At 42.4% G+C, this 16039-nt stretch overlaps 1 protein-coding gene across 1 annotated transcript in view; it reads left to right on the forward strand.

Moving 5' to 3' along the window:
- The window catches only part of NIN (ninein), a 111402-nt gene that overhangs the window by 30121 nt on the left and 65242 nt on the right, over nt 1-16039 (forward strand). Inside the window, exon 5 of the mRNA XM_049767664.1 lies at nt 7840-8009. Coding sequence (XP_049623621.1) covers nt 7840-8009 — 170 coding nt within the window. The remainder of the gene's footprint in view (nt 1-7839; nt 8010-16039) is intronic.

Below are 16039 nucleotides of genomic sequence, written 5' to 3' on the forward strand. Positions count from 1 at the left end.
ATTCTTGGTTGGATGTCTTTTTTTCTTTCAACCTTTCTATAAACAGCATGCTGTTCCCTTTATGGCCTATAGTATTTGTATGGAGCAATCTACTAGTAACTTTTTGAGTCCCTTTTATATGATTCTTTGGTTTTATAGCTTTTAGAATTCTCTATTTTTGATTTTTTTTTGCAATTTTAATTATATTACATCTTACATACATCTGTGGGTTATGTTATTTTTTTTTTTTTTTTTTTTTTTGGTTTTTGGGCCACACCCGGTGATGCTCAGGGGTTACTCCTGGCTATGCGCTCAGAAGTCGCTCCTGGCTTGGGGGACCATATGGGACGCCGGGGGATCGAACCGTGGTCCGTCCTAGGGTAGCGCAGGTAAGGCAGGCACCTTACCTTTAGCGCCACAGCCGGGTTATGTTATTTGAAACACTTTAAACTACTTTCTCTGCTTGGGGAAGTTCTTGACTATTATTTCTTCAATGAATAATTCTGCCCCTTTCTCTATCTCCTCTTTCTGGAACCCCTGTCATGCAAATATGAAATTCTTGTATTCTTTTTTTTAAATTCTTGTATTCTTATTTTATGTAATACCTATGTGGACTATAATAATACATTATTTCATTATTTTTTGTTTTTAACATTTTATTCTTTTGTTGGCCTTTTGTTTATGTTTTTTTTTTCATTTCATTGTGATGCTTCATAGAGGTCACACACTTATTTGCTTTGTGGTTTTGCATACCTTAGGCCATGGTACTCATCAAAGATTGTACACTCTAGTCTTGATTTCACATGCTGACTGGCATTGCACACATGTTTAGTTATGATGCTTGTTGGATGACACATACTTTAGTTGCAGTACCAGTATGCACCTTATTGCAGTTTGCTGAAGATCACACACTTGTGTGGACTAGAGATCACAAACAGCCCTGATATCAGTATTGCACTTTACTTGTGGGACTAATGCCAAAGATAAAACAGACCACTTCACTTTTGAAAGATAGGTACAGCACCAATAATGGAGTGCCACAGCCTTTGTATGTTTTAGCTCTATGATTCTTTTGGCACTTTCCCTTCATTTTAACTTTGTTGAAGTTCTCTTTCACTGGTATCTTCATTTTAGGATGATACTATCTAGGATATGATTATATTATTTAGAGCGTTATCAGCACCTTAAAGTCTTCTTCAGGTAGCTTGCATAGTTCTGTTGCACTTAGAATTCTTTTCTGGCTAAGAAAGTTCATTCCTCTCCTCATTATAATTTGTGCTTCATGCAGACCTGGGTGTTGGCCAAAGGTGTGTATTCATGCCATCCTGAGTGGTAACTGGTGGTTTAAAAGTGAGTATTCAGGACCTGTGTGTCTAGTAGTTCATTGAAGTTCCCGGGTTCAAGGTTACCAGAGCCCAGCAATCACCAGGCTGCCAAGGTTTTATTATATGTGTAGGCAGTAGCTAGCAAATTTGGCTCATAGTGGGTTTAAAAGAAGGTTGGGACGAGGGCCAGAAAGATAGTACAGTGGGGAAGGTGCTTGCCTTGCATTCAGCTGATTTGGGTTTGATCCCAGTATCCCATATGGTCCCCTGGAGTGATCCTCCAGGAGTGATTTTTGAGCACAGAGCCAGGAATAACCCCTGAGCACTTCTGGGTGTGAACTGAAAACAGAAAAGAAAAAAAATAATAAAAGAAGGCTGGAACATCAGTCCCAGCTGGTAACAGAATACAGGGTGAGTTCTCTAGGCTGGCAGGGAGCCAGCTAGGGAAGGCACTAGGATGTCCACAGCTGTGCAGTTGATTATGTGGTGGAAGGCTGCAGGGTGCTTTCTGTATGTTGGGGTGTGTCTGACCAGATGTGACCTGGCAGGAGCCTGGTTTCTTTGCCTGCCAGGTATAAGCACTCCTGGTGGCTGTTTTCCACTCCCAGGTAGTTCAGCTGGTTGCCAGTGTGGAAGGAACCAGCCCAGAGTCTGTTGCTATGGAGGAGTTGTGAATGCTTTGAGGGCTGGTGCACACAAAAGCAGGAGTGAGAGCAGAGCTCTGCTATGACCTCTCAAGGAAGCAAGAGAGAATAGGTCATGCTGGAAAGCTTCTTGTGTTTCTTTTTCTTTTCTTTGTTTGTTTGTTTGTTTGTTTGTTTGTTTGTTTTGGTCACACCCGGCAGTGTTCAGGGTTACTCCTGGCTCTATGCTCAGAAATTGCTCCTGGCAAGCTCAGGGGACCATATGGGATGCCAGGATTGGAACCACCGACCTTCTGATTGCAAGTCAAACGCCTTACCTCCATGCTATCTCTCTGCCCTTGTGTTTATTTTCAAAATTTTTCCTTGCTGAGGGTCCCTGAGCTGTCAGGCAGTTAGCATCGCCAGGATCCCAATCATGGGCCCCTGCTTACTGCCTGAACTCTGGAGCCTTCTACTGGGCTCTTGCTCCTTAGGGGCCACTTCAGCAGGACTTTCAGGATTGCCCCACTCACCATTTGCCAACAACATCAGGATTTGAACTCAGGGCCTTGCAATTGCTGGGCATGTGTTTTAAGCCATGAAGCCATTTTTATGGTGTTCCTTATGTTCTTGATTATTTTTTTTTGTTTTGTTTTAAATGTTGTTCATTTTCTCTAGGCCCCTCTTTTTCCCTCTTCACCTCTCTTCTTCCTACTACTCTAAATTATCTCTCCCTTCCTTACCTCTATTGTTTATGATACCCCATTCTAGTTCCACTTCCCTTGTCTCCTGTTTCCCCCACCTTACCTCCCTAGATCTTCAGGCTACCTGTCCATTGTCTCCTACCATACACTTTTCTTTCCTCCCTCTTGGCCTCAATCTATTTTTGTCTTTTTCTCTTTATCAGTTGCAATATCAATATCTCTCTTGTTATCTATCTATATCTAACTAAGATAGGAAAAAAGGGTTTTAGCATTATCTGTTCTTCCCCTGCCTCTCCAGGTCATCAGCAATCACACACACACACACACACACACACACACACACACACACACACTGTTCTGTTCTTACACACACACACACATACACACACACACACACACAAACACACACACACACACATTCTGTTCTGTTCTTCCCCTGCCTCTCATGTGTCCCCTGCCTCTCCAGGTTTTCAGCAAGGACACACACAAACAAACACACACACTTCTACCTGTCCTGGTCTCCCCTTTGATTTCCCCCTACCTCCTACTTTCCTCTTATCTCTAATCTACTGTGTGTTTACAGACTGTAATTCCTAGATACAGAAGAGAGAAATTGAGATGAGAGAGGTTGAGATGAGTGATGGCATTTCCTACCTCCTATATGACTGTCTTTTCTCAGGGCTGCCCTGAGACATGCACACACTTTGTGTTTAACCCTTTCTTATACTCATGTGGATTTCAGAAATCCTGTGAGTTGAATAGAATGCTATAGTGTGGAGGCCCTCAGACTGTTTGAGGCACACGGAATCTCTGGACATGATTTCCCAGGCCAACTAAATATGACAGGTGGGGAACAGGGAGCAGGAAAGCTAGGAGGAGTCTGCAAAGGAACCATTGAAAATTGCCAAACAGCATTACTCCTTTAACCTCCTGTGTAAGTCTTGTAGGTGGTGTCTTAGCCCAGTTTCTTAGCTGGAATTTTTGCTCAGAAGGTATTTAGTGTTTAGGCTGTTTCCACTTCTTCCTGGTCCTCGTTGCCTTTTCATTATTGAGCATTGATGGTGGTGACTGGCTTTGTAGATCCAGAATGTGCTGGGCTGATAATCTTTTTGCCTCTGACTTAAATTGGAGTGATCATTCTTACTTAGGTCATATCTTAATTTTCTTCCTATTTTAAGACATTCTGTCACAAATCATACATGTGAACTGTGGTTGGTTCATTTTGAGCTCCTGAAATTGTTAGGACAGATGAGATATGGAATAAAGCATGTGGCATCTGCACATCCAGATTTAATTTAACTTCTAAGGTTGGCTGAATGAAATGTCTTGGGTTGTTTTGTGTTTTTTCTTCACCTTTTGAATTCCTCTGTTTTGTGAATATTATTAGTTGCATCATTACTTCAGTAGCTTTGGGGAACTGAATCAAGGATTTTCTATTCAAAATTGCTGTTCACTAGCAAGTGTTTGGAGTGAAACCTCATCTAAATGAGGCCAGCCATCTTCCTGTGATTGGTGCATCTCCAGAAAGCTGACCAAGGTTGCCCTGCAAACTCTCCAGCAGACTGTCCTACCAGTAGGCTATCCTGCTCTGCTTTCTTCTAAGGTCCACTGTAGCTTTTGAGTGGTAACGGCATATAAGAGAAGTGGAAAAAAAGAGGAAAGCAGAGAAAGTTATTTGGAAACTTATAAGCCCAGGTGGAATCATAAATCCACCTTTAAGGAGCTAAACCCTAAGGGCATAGAAGTAATTCTCAGACCTGTTTCACTTGCATTCGCATCCTCCTGATGAAAGCAACTCCTTACATGTATCTATAAGAAAGGCAGCTGCAGATCATTGCATTTCTTTGTTGTTGTTGTTGTTGTTGTTGTTGTTGTTTTTGGGTTTTTTTTTGGGGGGGGGTTTGGGTCACATCCGGCAGCACTCGGGTTTTACTCCTGACTCTGTGTTTAGAAATCACTCCTGACAGGCTCGGGTGACCATATGGGATGCCGGGATTCGAACCACTGACCTTCTGCATGAAAGGCAAACACCTTACCTCCATGCTATCTCTCTGGCCCCAGAACATTGCATTTCTAATATATCTGGTAGCCCTTGTTAAAATCTTCACCATGGCCTCTCATTGGTGGACTGCTGCTGCTGCTGCTGACTTCCAGACCTCTGGTTAGACAGTAAAGCAGGGGTCTCAAACTCGCGGACCGTTTGCAGCACTCCATGCAACATTTTGTGGCTTTGCCCTAGAGGAATCTTTTTTTGTTTTGTTTTGTTTTAGTTGTTTGGGTCACACCCCCCAATGTTCAGGCTTACTACTGACTTTGCACTCAAGGATCACCCCGACTTTGCCTCCTGTGGCCCCCAGGTAAATTGAGTTTGAGACCCCTGAGAAAAAGAATTGTAGGGTTCTCAGGCTTTACTTGACGATAACTCTTAACCAAGAAAGTTCATTCTGGACCTTCTCACTTCTGTTCCTTTCTTCCTTTATTGTGTAAGTATAATGATGTTACTGCTCTCAATAGGAGAGGAATATATATGTTTCTATCATTTTAAAATGTAACTTTTTAATTGATATAATTACTCTGGTTCTTTATTGGGCAAATGGATAGTTTTGGAAACTCAATATGAGAAAATTTTAATATACCCTGCTTCCTTTGTTGTTCTAATTTCTATATTCCCAAACCACACATTGTAGCAGATTTCTCTAGAATCTGACATGGTGAAATCCATGTGTTCTATACAAGGTTGTTGTTACCATTTGATCAATGTTGGTTATTGTTAGAAAATAAAGTCAATATAAAGTAGAAAGTTCCAGGCAATGCAAAAATAAGTAAATAAACCCAAGCTGAATAGGGTCTTGAAGTGTTTACAGTCTGTTACTTGTATTACTTACAAAGAGCTAGCTGTGTCTGATGTAGGGGTGATGAGAGAACCACTTAATCCATTAGTGGACTTGAGACCCAGTCACAGTGGTGTTTGGTGGTTGTGTTTTAAGATGTTGTGTTGTTCCACTATTTCCTTACAGAATTGCAGCTTGCAGGAAGAGCTTCCAACCCCAGATGTTGTTTTTAACCCTAGGAAGGGCCTCGTTTCTTGTACTAATGCTATTAGGTTTTCCTTTTATCTTTCCGAAGTTCTTCTCATCATTAATAGTGTATCTTATTGTCTGTCACTAAGTTGAACACTATATAATACATTAAGGATGGTTCTGCATTGCCTCTTATCTGACTAGCGTCTGTGAGTGTCAGCTGCCAACAAGGAGCTCTGGTGTCTGGGTCGCCCCTGAACACTTACAAGCTGACACATTGTCTTCTGATAAAAGGTACTTTCAAATATGCATGCGACTTTCAATATACATTTTATATGTTTTAAAGAGAATCGCACAATCTCATAAAATGTCTTGGCTGGAACTTTGTAAAAGCTGAATATAAATGTCGCTGGAATGATAGAGTAGACATAAATACTTCACTCTGAGCTTTGCTGAGCATGTTCTGAATGCTTCATATCCCATTTATGAAATCTAAATTTATCCCCACAAAAGGGCATGGGAGCCCAGGAAGAAAGCAGGCAGAATCAACCAAAGGGTTACCAGGGCTGGCAGAGATGTGTCAAATTAATAGCAAACCCCTTATGTGGATTTAGTTCTTATATAATTAACCACTATTATTTTGATATATGTATACACCTCACTAAAAACGTCCATGTGATCCTTGATATTACATGGTCCTCTGAAGACTCTGGATTTAGCCCTGATGGGCTTCCAAAAGCACTGGGCCTGAGCAGCACCTCATCACCAGGACTGAGCCCTGAACCACCCAGCCTGCTCAGTCAGACTGAATACCACTGAACACTCCCCATCATGCCCACCCCTAAGCCCCAATCCTGCATGTCTCAGTTCAGACAGATTCTGGTAAGGCTTCCATAGTTAAATATGGCACATAGTGTCATTTCAAGAGATGCCTTCCATAAATGACAGAAACAAAATCAAAACATGGCTAGTTTGGGGACAACACCTGGTGGTGCTCAGGAGCTGTTCCTGTAGTGCTCAGGGGTTGCTTCTGGTCTTCTGGTGCTGTTTAGGGGATCATGTAGTCCTGGGGATTGCCTCCTGCATACAAAGTATGAACTCAGCCCTTTGTACTCTCTCTCAAACCTTGAGGGTTTTTTTTTTGTTTGTTTTTGTATTTTTTTGTTTGTTTTTGTATTTTAATGAAATATTTTATTCTCTCAATTCTGAATAAGGTGCTCAAATAACTGTATCTCAGATAATATTTGCATAGAGTGAAGTATTTATTTTCATGCTGGAATGCTTTCTGCTGTAGAAAAAGATTAGTCTGTAGTTTTGGTGCTGGTGACGGTGGCTAGCAGCATAGATGAAGTGGTGGTGGGGTGAGGATGTTGAATTTAAGACAGTCTGAGTTCTTTCAAAGTGCCCACTTCTTTCTTGAAGGTCAGGAGACAACTCTCCTCTTCTGCACAGTCCTTTTTACTCTAAGCAACATAGTGGCTCATGAAGAAGAGGGGGAAATTATAATACACCAGTTTCCTTAATGGAGTTCTGCACTTGCTTTGTTATTCCACAGCTTTTAATTTTATAATGAGATCTTGATGCCAGGTTTCATGTAAGTAATGAGTTGTCATTAATTGATTAGGATCCACTGTGTCAGTTCCTTTGTTCTGTCATGCAGCTTGTCTGCTGGATCAGAAAGTGGGGGTGGTTAACAAAGGAGTCACTGAGGTGCAATAGGGGCGTGTCTGGGACTAACTTGGTTGCAATACTAACTTTCCAGGACTGCTATGGTGTTCATTTTTTCAACATTTTTCCAAAATTCCTCACCAAAATATCTCTTTGTTAGCAGAATCCCTCCTTGCTCGCTTCCCTTTCTCTGTAGAACATCAGCTTAAGAAACAGAAGAACAAATAGGACCTTTTGCATCGTTTTGCACTTAACTTCTGTACTTTTAAGTCAGCCTCCTTGCTGCTGTCATGGTGTCACTTCCATCAGAAGCAGTTAAGACGTAGGAGCTGTGACTCATCTAGATTTAGAAGCTGCTCTGCCTCTGACCGTGTGGGTCATGCACACCCACGTTCACTGCAGCTGCCACATGGTAGTTTATTCTGGGGCTGGTATAAGATGCTGAGTCTATGGCAGTGACTGTCATTGTGAAACTGAGATTGTCATGTAATGTGGCCTTGATTCTTGTCTCCTTCCCCAGACTGTTCTCTGGAAGCTCAACCCAAATATGTTCGAGGTGGGAAGCGTTATGGCCGAAGGTCTTTACCCGAGTTTCAAGAATCCGTGGAGGAGTTTGCCGAGGTGACAGTGTTTGAGCCACTAGATGAAGAAACACAGCCTTCTCACATCCCTGCCAGTGACCACAGTGAGGTAAGGCTGAGTGGGCACAGTCCTGGGAATCAGAAATGCAGCTGCCAGTAGACCCTTGCATGCTGGAGAGTAGGGAACTTTTTCTTACTGTCAGCTCCTCACTGCTGCTGAACTGTCGATGGCTAATTCTTGTCTTGTTTGGACCCTCTTCTACATGTTATGTGTATACAGGTTTAGATTTGAGCATGTTATTCAATATTTTTTTTTTTGAAATCTGCAACAGCTAGTTCTTCTTAAAAATATCTCTCTCCTATGGAAACTGTCTTTTTAGTTATAGAAAAAGTCAACCCAGGGTCCAGAGAGATAGCACAGTAGGCATTGACCTTACATGCAGATGGTTGGTGGTTCAAATCCTGGCCTCCCATATGATCCCCCGAGCCTGCCAGGGGCAGTTTCTGAGCATAGAGCCAGGAGTGACTCCTGCCAGGTGTGACCCAAAAAGAAAAAGAAAAAGCCAACCCAGGCCTGGGATAACTCAAAGGATTAGAGCTCAGGTTCTATCAACAGGAGGCCTGGATTTGGGTAGTTTTCAGCATCACATCTAAAACACCACTGAGAGTGTTCCCTGAGCATAGAACTAGTATTCTTGAGCCAGGCTTGGATCCCACATTCCCTCCCACCCCAAAACAAACAAACAAAAAAAAAAAAACACAAAATAGCAATGATATAATAATAAAATTTTAAAGTTAACCAATCACTCCTCTGCCTTACCTCCTCTACTTCTGCCCTTAGCTTTCACTCACAGGAGGAATATAAAGGGTATAACGAGATAATATAACAGGTATGGCAGTTGCTTTGTATGTGGTCAACCCTTTATAGTAAATACGATCACCTGAGCCCCACCAGACTTCATACCTGAGCACAGTGCCAGGAATAAGCTTTAAGAATCGCTGGGTATGGCCCCCTAATAAAATAAGACAAAACAAAGGACATATAAAATAGTATTCATAGTAGGTCAGAAATGAAAGCATTGAGAGGAGTATTTTAAATGTCAGGATCTTCGATCTTCTCGTCTGTGGTCAGACAAAGCAGCTCTACAGCTCAGTTCTTACTTCAACACAGCATCATCTGGTGCGGGGGGGACCTGCCTGTATTTTGTATTCCACAGGCCTCATGTCTCTCCCATCTTCAAAGCTTTGCCTGCTCCCCCATATCCCACTGTTAATTACACTTTGCTATAATCTAACAATATAGAAGAAGCCATAAAATTTTCTTTACTCTTTCTTAATGGCTCATTTTCCAGTATTCTATTTATAGAGCATGATTGAAAAGGCCATACTGATCCAGGACTGAATATATCTTGCAAATCCCAACTCAGATGGGAATCACATGTTTAGACATTGATATAAAATGAAAACGAAAAACATGCTTCACTTATCTTAGACTTGTCTATGATTGTAAGTTGCTCAAGGGTATAAGGAGGCATGTGTGTATATATGTGTGTGTCTGTCATTCATGTTCAGTTCATTGAAATCTCTAGGACTCCTACACTCACAAAATCCCAGCCTGCTATTAAACTCCTGCTGTTTGGAATACCCCGAAAACAAAGGTGGGGAAAGGAGCCCAAGTGCTGACTGAAAGTATTGAAATTCGGAAGAGATGTAAGTGTCTGCATAGCAGGAGGATTTGCATTACTTTTTAAGAGTGCCTGTCCTCATACCAGAAAAGAAGAAGCAGTGCCAGAAATGTGAACGAGAAGAAAGCCAAACAGCTAGATAAGAGAGAGAGAGAAACCACAAGATGGTTGTAGTGCATTGTGGGTGAGAAGTGACAGCTTAACACTGAGGCCAAAAGAAGCAAGAAGGAAACATGGCCCAGAATGTCCCAGCTCTGGGCCTAACAGCTTAGCTGAGGCCTTGTGCCATCTTCATTCTAGTTACTGCCAAGGTTTTCTGGGGTCCCTTTGAGGGGTTAGTCAGGGCCCTTTCTGAGTGGAAGACATATACTCTCAGGCACACATTTTTACATGTACAGTTTTGGAGTAGCAGAAAATATTTCTGCTTTTGTTCTTGCAGTGTTTCTGACATTTCTCTTGCACAATGAAGGACATCATTGAAGGCCTTTTTCCATTAAGGCTGCTTCATGGTCCCTATAGTTTTGCATGTATTGAAGACTCTTTTAGTCTGTTATCTTCTTTCTCTCACTGTGTTTAGTACCTGAGGCTTTATTATCTGGTGCTAAAATAATTTTGCGAAGGGATTCATGATGGGGGTGGTGGGGATCAAGTGGGGTCGGAGAAAGGACTCCAAAGTGGTACTAGGGATGCGGATGCTTAGGGGTTCCTACCAGCGATTCCTGGCCCATCAGGTCAGTGGTTGAATGTAAGGCTTAAAGATGTGGTGTTGCTTAGGTCCTTAGGTGTTGGGGGTTACCTAGGCAACCACAGTGATATGTGGGGCATCCAGGGCAGTGCTGGGGACAATGTGATGCCAAGGATTGAACCTAGGTTAGCCATATCCAAAGCAAGCGCCTTAAACCATGCCTCTTTCCAGCCCAATTAGTCATATATATATTTGTTTGGGTCATACCCAGTGGCACTCAGGAGTTACTCCTGGCTCTACCCTCAGAAATCGCTCCTGGCAGGCTCAGGGGACCATATGGATGTCAGGATTCGAACCACCATCCTTCTGCATGCAAGGCAAATGCCCTACCTCCGTGCTATCTTTCCGGCCCCTCAATTAGCCATATTTTAAATAAGATAACTTCTCTTACTATATGGGAATCCTCAGAAAGTTCATGGGCATAATTGACTTTGTTGCTGCAACCTCTTCCTTATATCCCAATATAACAGAGGTGATGAGATGTACTGTTTAGAGAGTAAAACAATGTTTGTAAATGAATAAAGAATAAAGGCCTGAGTAGGGGCAAACTCTTGCTCCTTTTGAAATCTTGAAAGGCTATATTGGGAGACTCAACCTTCACCCCCAGTCCCTACCCTCCATGCATCCAACTTCCCTCACTCCTCCAGTAACCACTTACTAGAGTCCTGTGGACACATTACATAGAAGAGGCCTTTGTGCTGGCCACCTATCCTCTGCTTCTCTCTTTGTTCTCAAGGATTTCTTTTTGCTTCCACTTCTTTGCCATTCCCACCCCAAAAAGCACACAGGAGCATCAGCAGACCTTTTTAATGCTCTTTCTTTTAAAGGGTACCTTCCAAGAAGTACTGATATGGGGGTACCCAAATGTTACCTCCAGTGATACTCGGGAAACTGGAGCAGATAGTCCAATACTGGAGCCTGGCAGTGAGGGGTTTAGGGTAGAGTTGGAGCTGCTGGGACCCCATGCTCAGGGACCATCAAGTATACCTGGTGCTGCTCGGATGTTTATGTGGTACCAGAGATCAAACTTTGGACCTTGTTTAAGCAAAGCATGTGCTCTAGCCTCCCTTGAGCTACCTTTCTGAGCCCCATTTTTGCTTTCTTTCATTGCTGAAATTAATTTAAGCCAGAACCCCCAAATGCTTCCTTGTTTAAAAGGGTTTTTCTTAAGTCAAAGTAAGCCTGACAGTTTCCTCCTGAGGGTTCTGATGCTCCTATTTGCCTTGACAGAATTTGTCCTGGCTTTGACCACTGTCTGATTGTGGGTCTCTCTTTCAGTATCTGCTGATGGGGACAGCCTGTGACATAGTTTCCTCGGGGTGCCCATCTAGTCACATTGGGCAGTGACAACCACTACTCCTGCTTCCTATCATAGTAGCCTCTGTGGTTTGGACTGGTTAGCTCTGAGAGGATGAGATGGGCTTGCTCCTGACTCCTGATGTGTCTGTCTCTGCTACAGAAATTGTGAGGCTTCTTAGGTTGCTGACAGCTTCCTTGTTCTGAAATGGTTTCCAAAAGGACACTGTGGGATTTTCTGATTCAGCTTCTAGCTTTTAGGACTCTGGGCTGCTTTTCTCTCCATAATGATTGCCTGAGACCCTTTTGTCTCTTGCCTTTAGGTTAAATTGTTATCCTGAGTGTATTTATTGTCAGTGGCTTCTACTTCAGCGCAGTGCCATTGGTCTGTATTGGACCAAAGAGGACTGAGAAATGTCCAGGCCTGTCCAGGCCCATTCTACTCCTTCCGATAATACCTGGGGCCCCCAAGTCTCCTTTGACTCCTACTCCTTGCACTATAAAGCAGAGCCCTGACTGCCTTTTAGGAATTTTCTCCTGCTTTCAGACCTGCCTACTTTTTTTTTTTAGTGATGTGGGACAGTTTTGTTATTTGGGGAGATTATCTGGGGGTCATGAAGAGGCACTGCTCATGAGGACCAGAGATTCCACCAACAATTTTCATTCAACCAGAACCAGTGGTTCAGTGCAAAGACCCGAGGATGTAGTGCTGCTTGGGCCCTGGGGTACCAGATACCATGGTATCATGGGCCACCCCAGCCATACTTAGGGACCTCTTTGGCTGCATACATTGATGCTTGGGGGTGCAAGGCCATGCTTGGACTTGAATCTGAGTTGATAGCCTAGCATGTACCCTAACCGTTGTACTATCTCCTGGCCCAACTTTGGAAGCTTTTAACAAAGACAAAAGGAACTTGAACTGGTTGCCAGAGTTAAGCGGAAGAGAAGTCTGTTGCTTACCCATGGGAGACTAATTTTAGTTCTAAGATGAATCAGATTATGATCTCATTTTATGTGAGGACAGGAGAGGCAGGTGGTGAAATGAAGTGATGTCCTCAGCTCCTATAAAAGCTGTCCTCAGGATGGCTTGCTCCCACCCATGAACTCATTCCCAAATAGTCACTTGAATAAAGCAATATTCGACCTACCCCCTTCCCTCCAAAAGTTAGTCCATAGTGTGTGGGGAGGTGCTGAATGCTGAACAGTGTAGGTGAGCATTAACCTTGCTGGGTGTTTCTGACTGTCCTTCAGTTCACATATGTTAAAGCCTTCACATAAATTGTCTTAGTCATCTCCTTTTGTCCTCCCAGCTGTAGGCGTGCAATTTGCCTCTTTCCTGCAAACCAGTGTTTAGCCTAGGTATGTCATGCCTCCCCATGATTTGTGAGGCATCCAGCCAATCTATAGAGAAATACCAGTCAGCTTGCTAAATCTTCAGTTTTAAAAGCTGTAGCTTATGTGTCTGATAAAAACACTGAAGCAGACAAGATGTACTAATTCATAGAAAATGAGTGGACAGGTCCCCCATGAGGCTGAAATGTGCATTCATCTTCCACTTTAGTATTTATCTGGCAAATAGCCCCCTTGAGAGCTTGACCTCTCTACTCAGGTGGTATTGCAGGAAAAGTAGGCTTTTTCTTTGTTCTTGGGATTATTTTCACTGAAGGCACTACAGCCGGACATTTGATTCTGCGTGCTTCCATATGGACAAAAGGCGCATTCTTGATTCTATCCAAAGGTGTGATTAAAGGTTTCTGGTTTGTTTGATTTCACTAAGAAACAAGAGAGTTTTGAGCGTCAGAGGAGCTGTACCCTCTTTTATATTTCTATATATGATGGCTACTGAACTGACCTTGAATTTTATGTAGGTGAATGGCGGTGTGGGAGGACAAAGCTCATTCTCTGTGCTGTTCTGTGTTTACTCAGACCTGGAAGGAAAGGTTGGACAATTAATACAATTGGGCCAAGGCCATTTTACTCTCTGCCCTCGTTGAAAACAGGGGAAAGTTTGTTAACTGTGTTCCTCTAGAGGGAATAAATCAGGTCTCATAAGAGCCTTATCACAAGCAAGAGGTTTCGAACAATTATTTCTTCAACTGAAGACAATTGTAGTGTAAACTGAAACCTTTCAGTTTAGTGAGAACCCAAGAGAAAAGTTGAAGCCAATTGTTGCCTTCCCCCACGACTGCACAAGCAAACTGAGTCTTTGTGTTGAAACTGTGGAGGACGGGGTAGGAGGCTGGGTGTGGTGGTAATTTAAATAGTTTGAAAGGCCCAAAATTCTATCAAAAGATGGCACAAAACTCCATGGCAGTAATCTTGCTCAATGTCAGTAGAGTAAATGCACCAATTAAGAAATTTTAAAAAAGTTTGAAAGGCAACAAACAAAGCCCCCAAACTGATTTACTTACTGCCCTGCATAAAATCAAACTTCAGGAAGTGTGAAGCTGACTTAGAGGCCCTTATGTTCATTTTCATATATGCATAACTTTGCAGTTAAGCTTCATGAATTATTCACTTACATTGTATAGAGTAAATACTTAATTCCAGAACAAACTTCTTAATGACTGAGAGAAGTTCTGCTAAGAGTTTCACCATGGAAATGCACCTATTTTATCATGGCTCCCACTTTTTGATTCTTACATTTCTTACTCTATAGTTTTTGATTAACAGTTTCATAACCAAAACTATTTTCATCAGGCCATACATATGAAGGCATCAGGGTGTTTTATAGTATTCCTATTTCCCTTTGTATTTCTTAAGTTGTATTAGATTTTTGACTCTTTCTGGGGATAAAAGAATTGTTTAAAGTGCATCCTGGAAAGAGATATGAAGAAGCCCCTTCAAAGGGCATCTAATAAGATGTCCTTTATTCCAGATCAGATTTTAGGCTTTCAGGCTTTGCTTCTCTAAGTTTGCCTGACTAGAACCGAAACTGAATTCTTTTGGAGCCCAGCCACCTACCCTACATCCTTCCACATCAGTTAGCAATTTCTAACATAAAAAACATAAAAAATAAATCAGAAACAAGTAAAAATTAAGAAGTTAGCTTTAGTGATAATTAACTTTGTCCAACTATACCTTTAAGTATTAGCCAAACAGAAAAGCACAGAATACCATGAGCAGATGTTATTTTCAAAAATTCCTTTCTTTTAGCTCCAGTGAACTGAAACAAGTCCCCAAACTTATAGAAGGGGCTAAGGCTCAAACTCTTTGAAATTCAACAGTTCTTCACATTGGCAGTCCTGAAGACTGTTGGCAGTATAGGAGGAATCATCTAAAATGTGTGTGCATTTCGAAATCCCTCATACACTAATTCCTGTTCTCCCCAGCACTCATTTGTAGTTTTTAATTGCTTTTAAAGATAAAGGAACTGATTTGCATTCTAGTCTTGGCAGCGCTGTAACTGAGCAATTTGTCCTCGGGTTCATAATAGAGAGACTGAGAGCTGGGCTGTCAGGCCTCCACTGCCAGCTTTGCTTTCAAAGACGGGATAGCAGGAAATGGACCCAAGTCCTAGGAAATGTCTTTGCAGAAACTGAGCCAGTCCTGCTGGGTGCATGTAGCTTCTGGTCTCTGGCCCACAGTTAGGACTGATAAATATTTAGGACTTTTAGTTAAATATGTCAGATATTATTTGGTTAGTTTGGGGCCATGCCCAGTAGTGCTTGGGGTTACTCCTCACTGTAACTCAGGGAAGCATTATCAAACCCAGGCCTTCTGCATGCACTCTAATCCATTTAGCTATTGTTTGGGCCCTGTTTGTTTATTTTCATGCATACCACTTTAGGTGATAATTGGATTCTGAGGTGCTGGTGGAGGATCAGACCAGGGCCACTCACCTCAGTCGTGGATTGATTGCTCTTACAGAATCAGAATGGAACTCAGGGCCTTCCTTGCACATCCTTTGATTTGTCTCCTTGAGCCTAGGTGCTGTGGTTTTATCAGTTTTAACGTTTCTATGATAAATATTCTCTTAAATCCACATAATTTCTTCAGAGACTTCCTGTGCTTAGTGAGTATACGGCTCTTGTGAAGTGCCATTACAGCTCCCTCTGCGTGGGGAGATTTGTTATTCTTTTTTCTTTCTTTTTTTTTTTTTTTTTTTTTTTTGGTTTTTGGGTCACACCCGGCAGTGCTCAGGGGTTACTCCTGGCTCCATGCTCAGAAATTGCTCCTGGCAGGCACGGGGGACCATATGGGACACCGGGATTCGAACCGATGACCTTCTGCATGAAAGGCAAACGCCTTACCTCCATGCTATCTCTCCAGCCCCGATTTGTTATTCTTCTAAAGTTGCTTCCTCTTCTCTCTGGGCTAGCTCAGCTTTCCCCTTTTGGAAAAAAAAAAAAAAAAAAGAGGGAAAAAATCAGCTCAGTCACCTCAGCTGGAAAATAATGGCACTGCGTGTGT

The sequence above is a fragment of the Suncus etruscus genome, chromosome 2 (genome assembly GCF_024139225.1).
Source record: "Suncus etruscus isolate mSunEtr1 chromosome 2, mSunEtr1.pri.cur, whole genome shotgun sequence".
Classification (NCBI taxonomy): Eukaryota; Metazoa; Chordata; class Mammalia; order Eulipotyphla; family Soricidae; genus Suncus; species Suncus etruscus.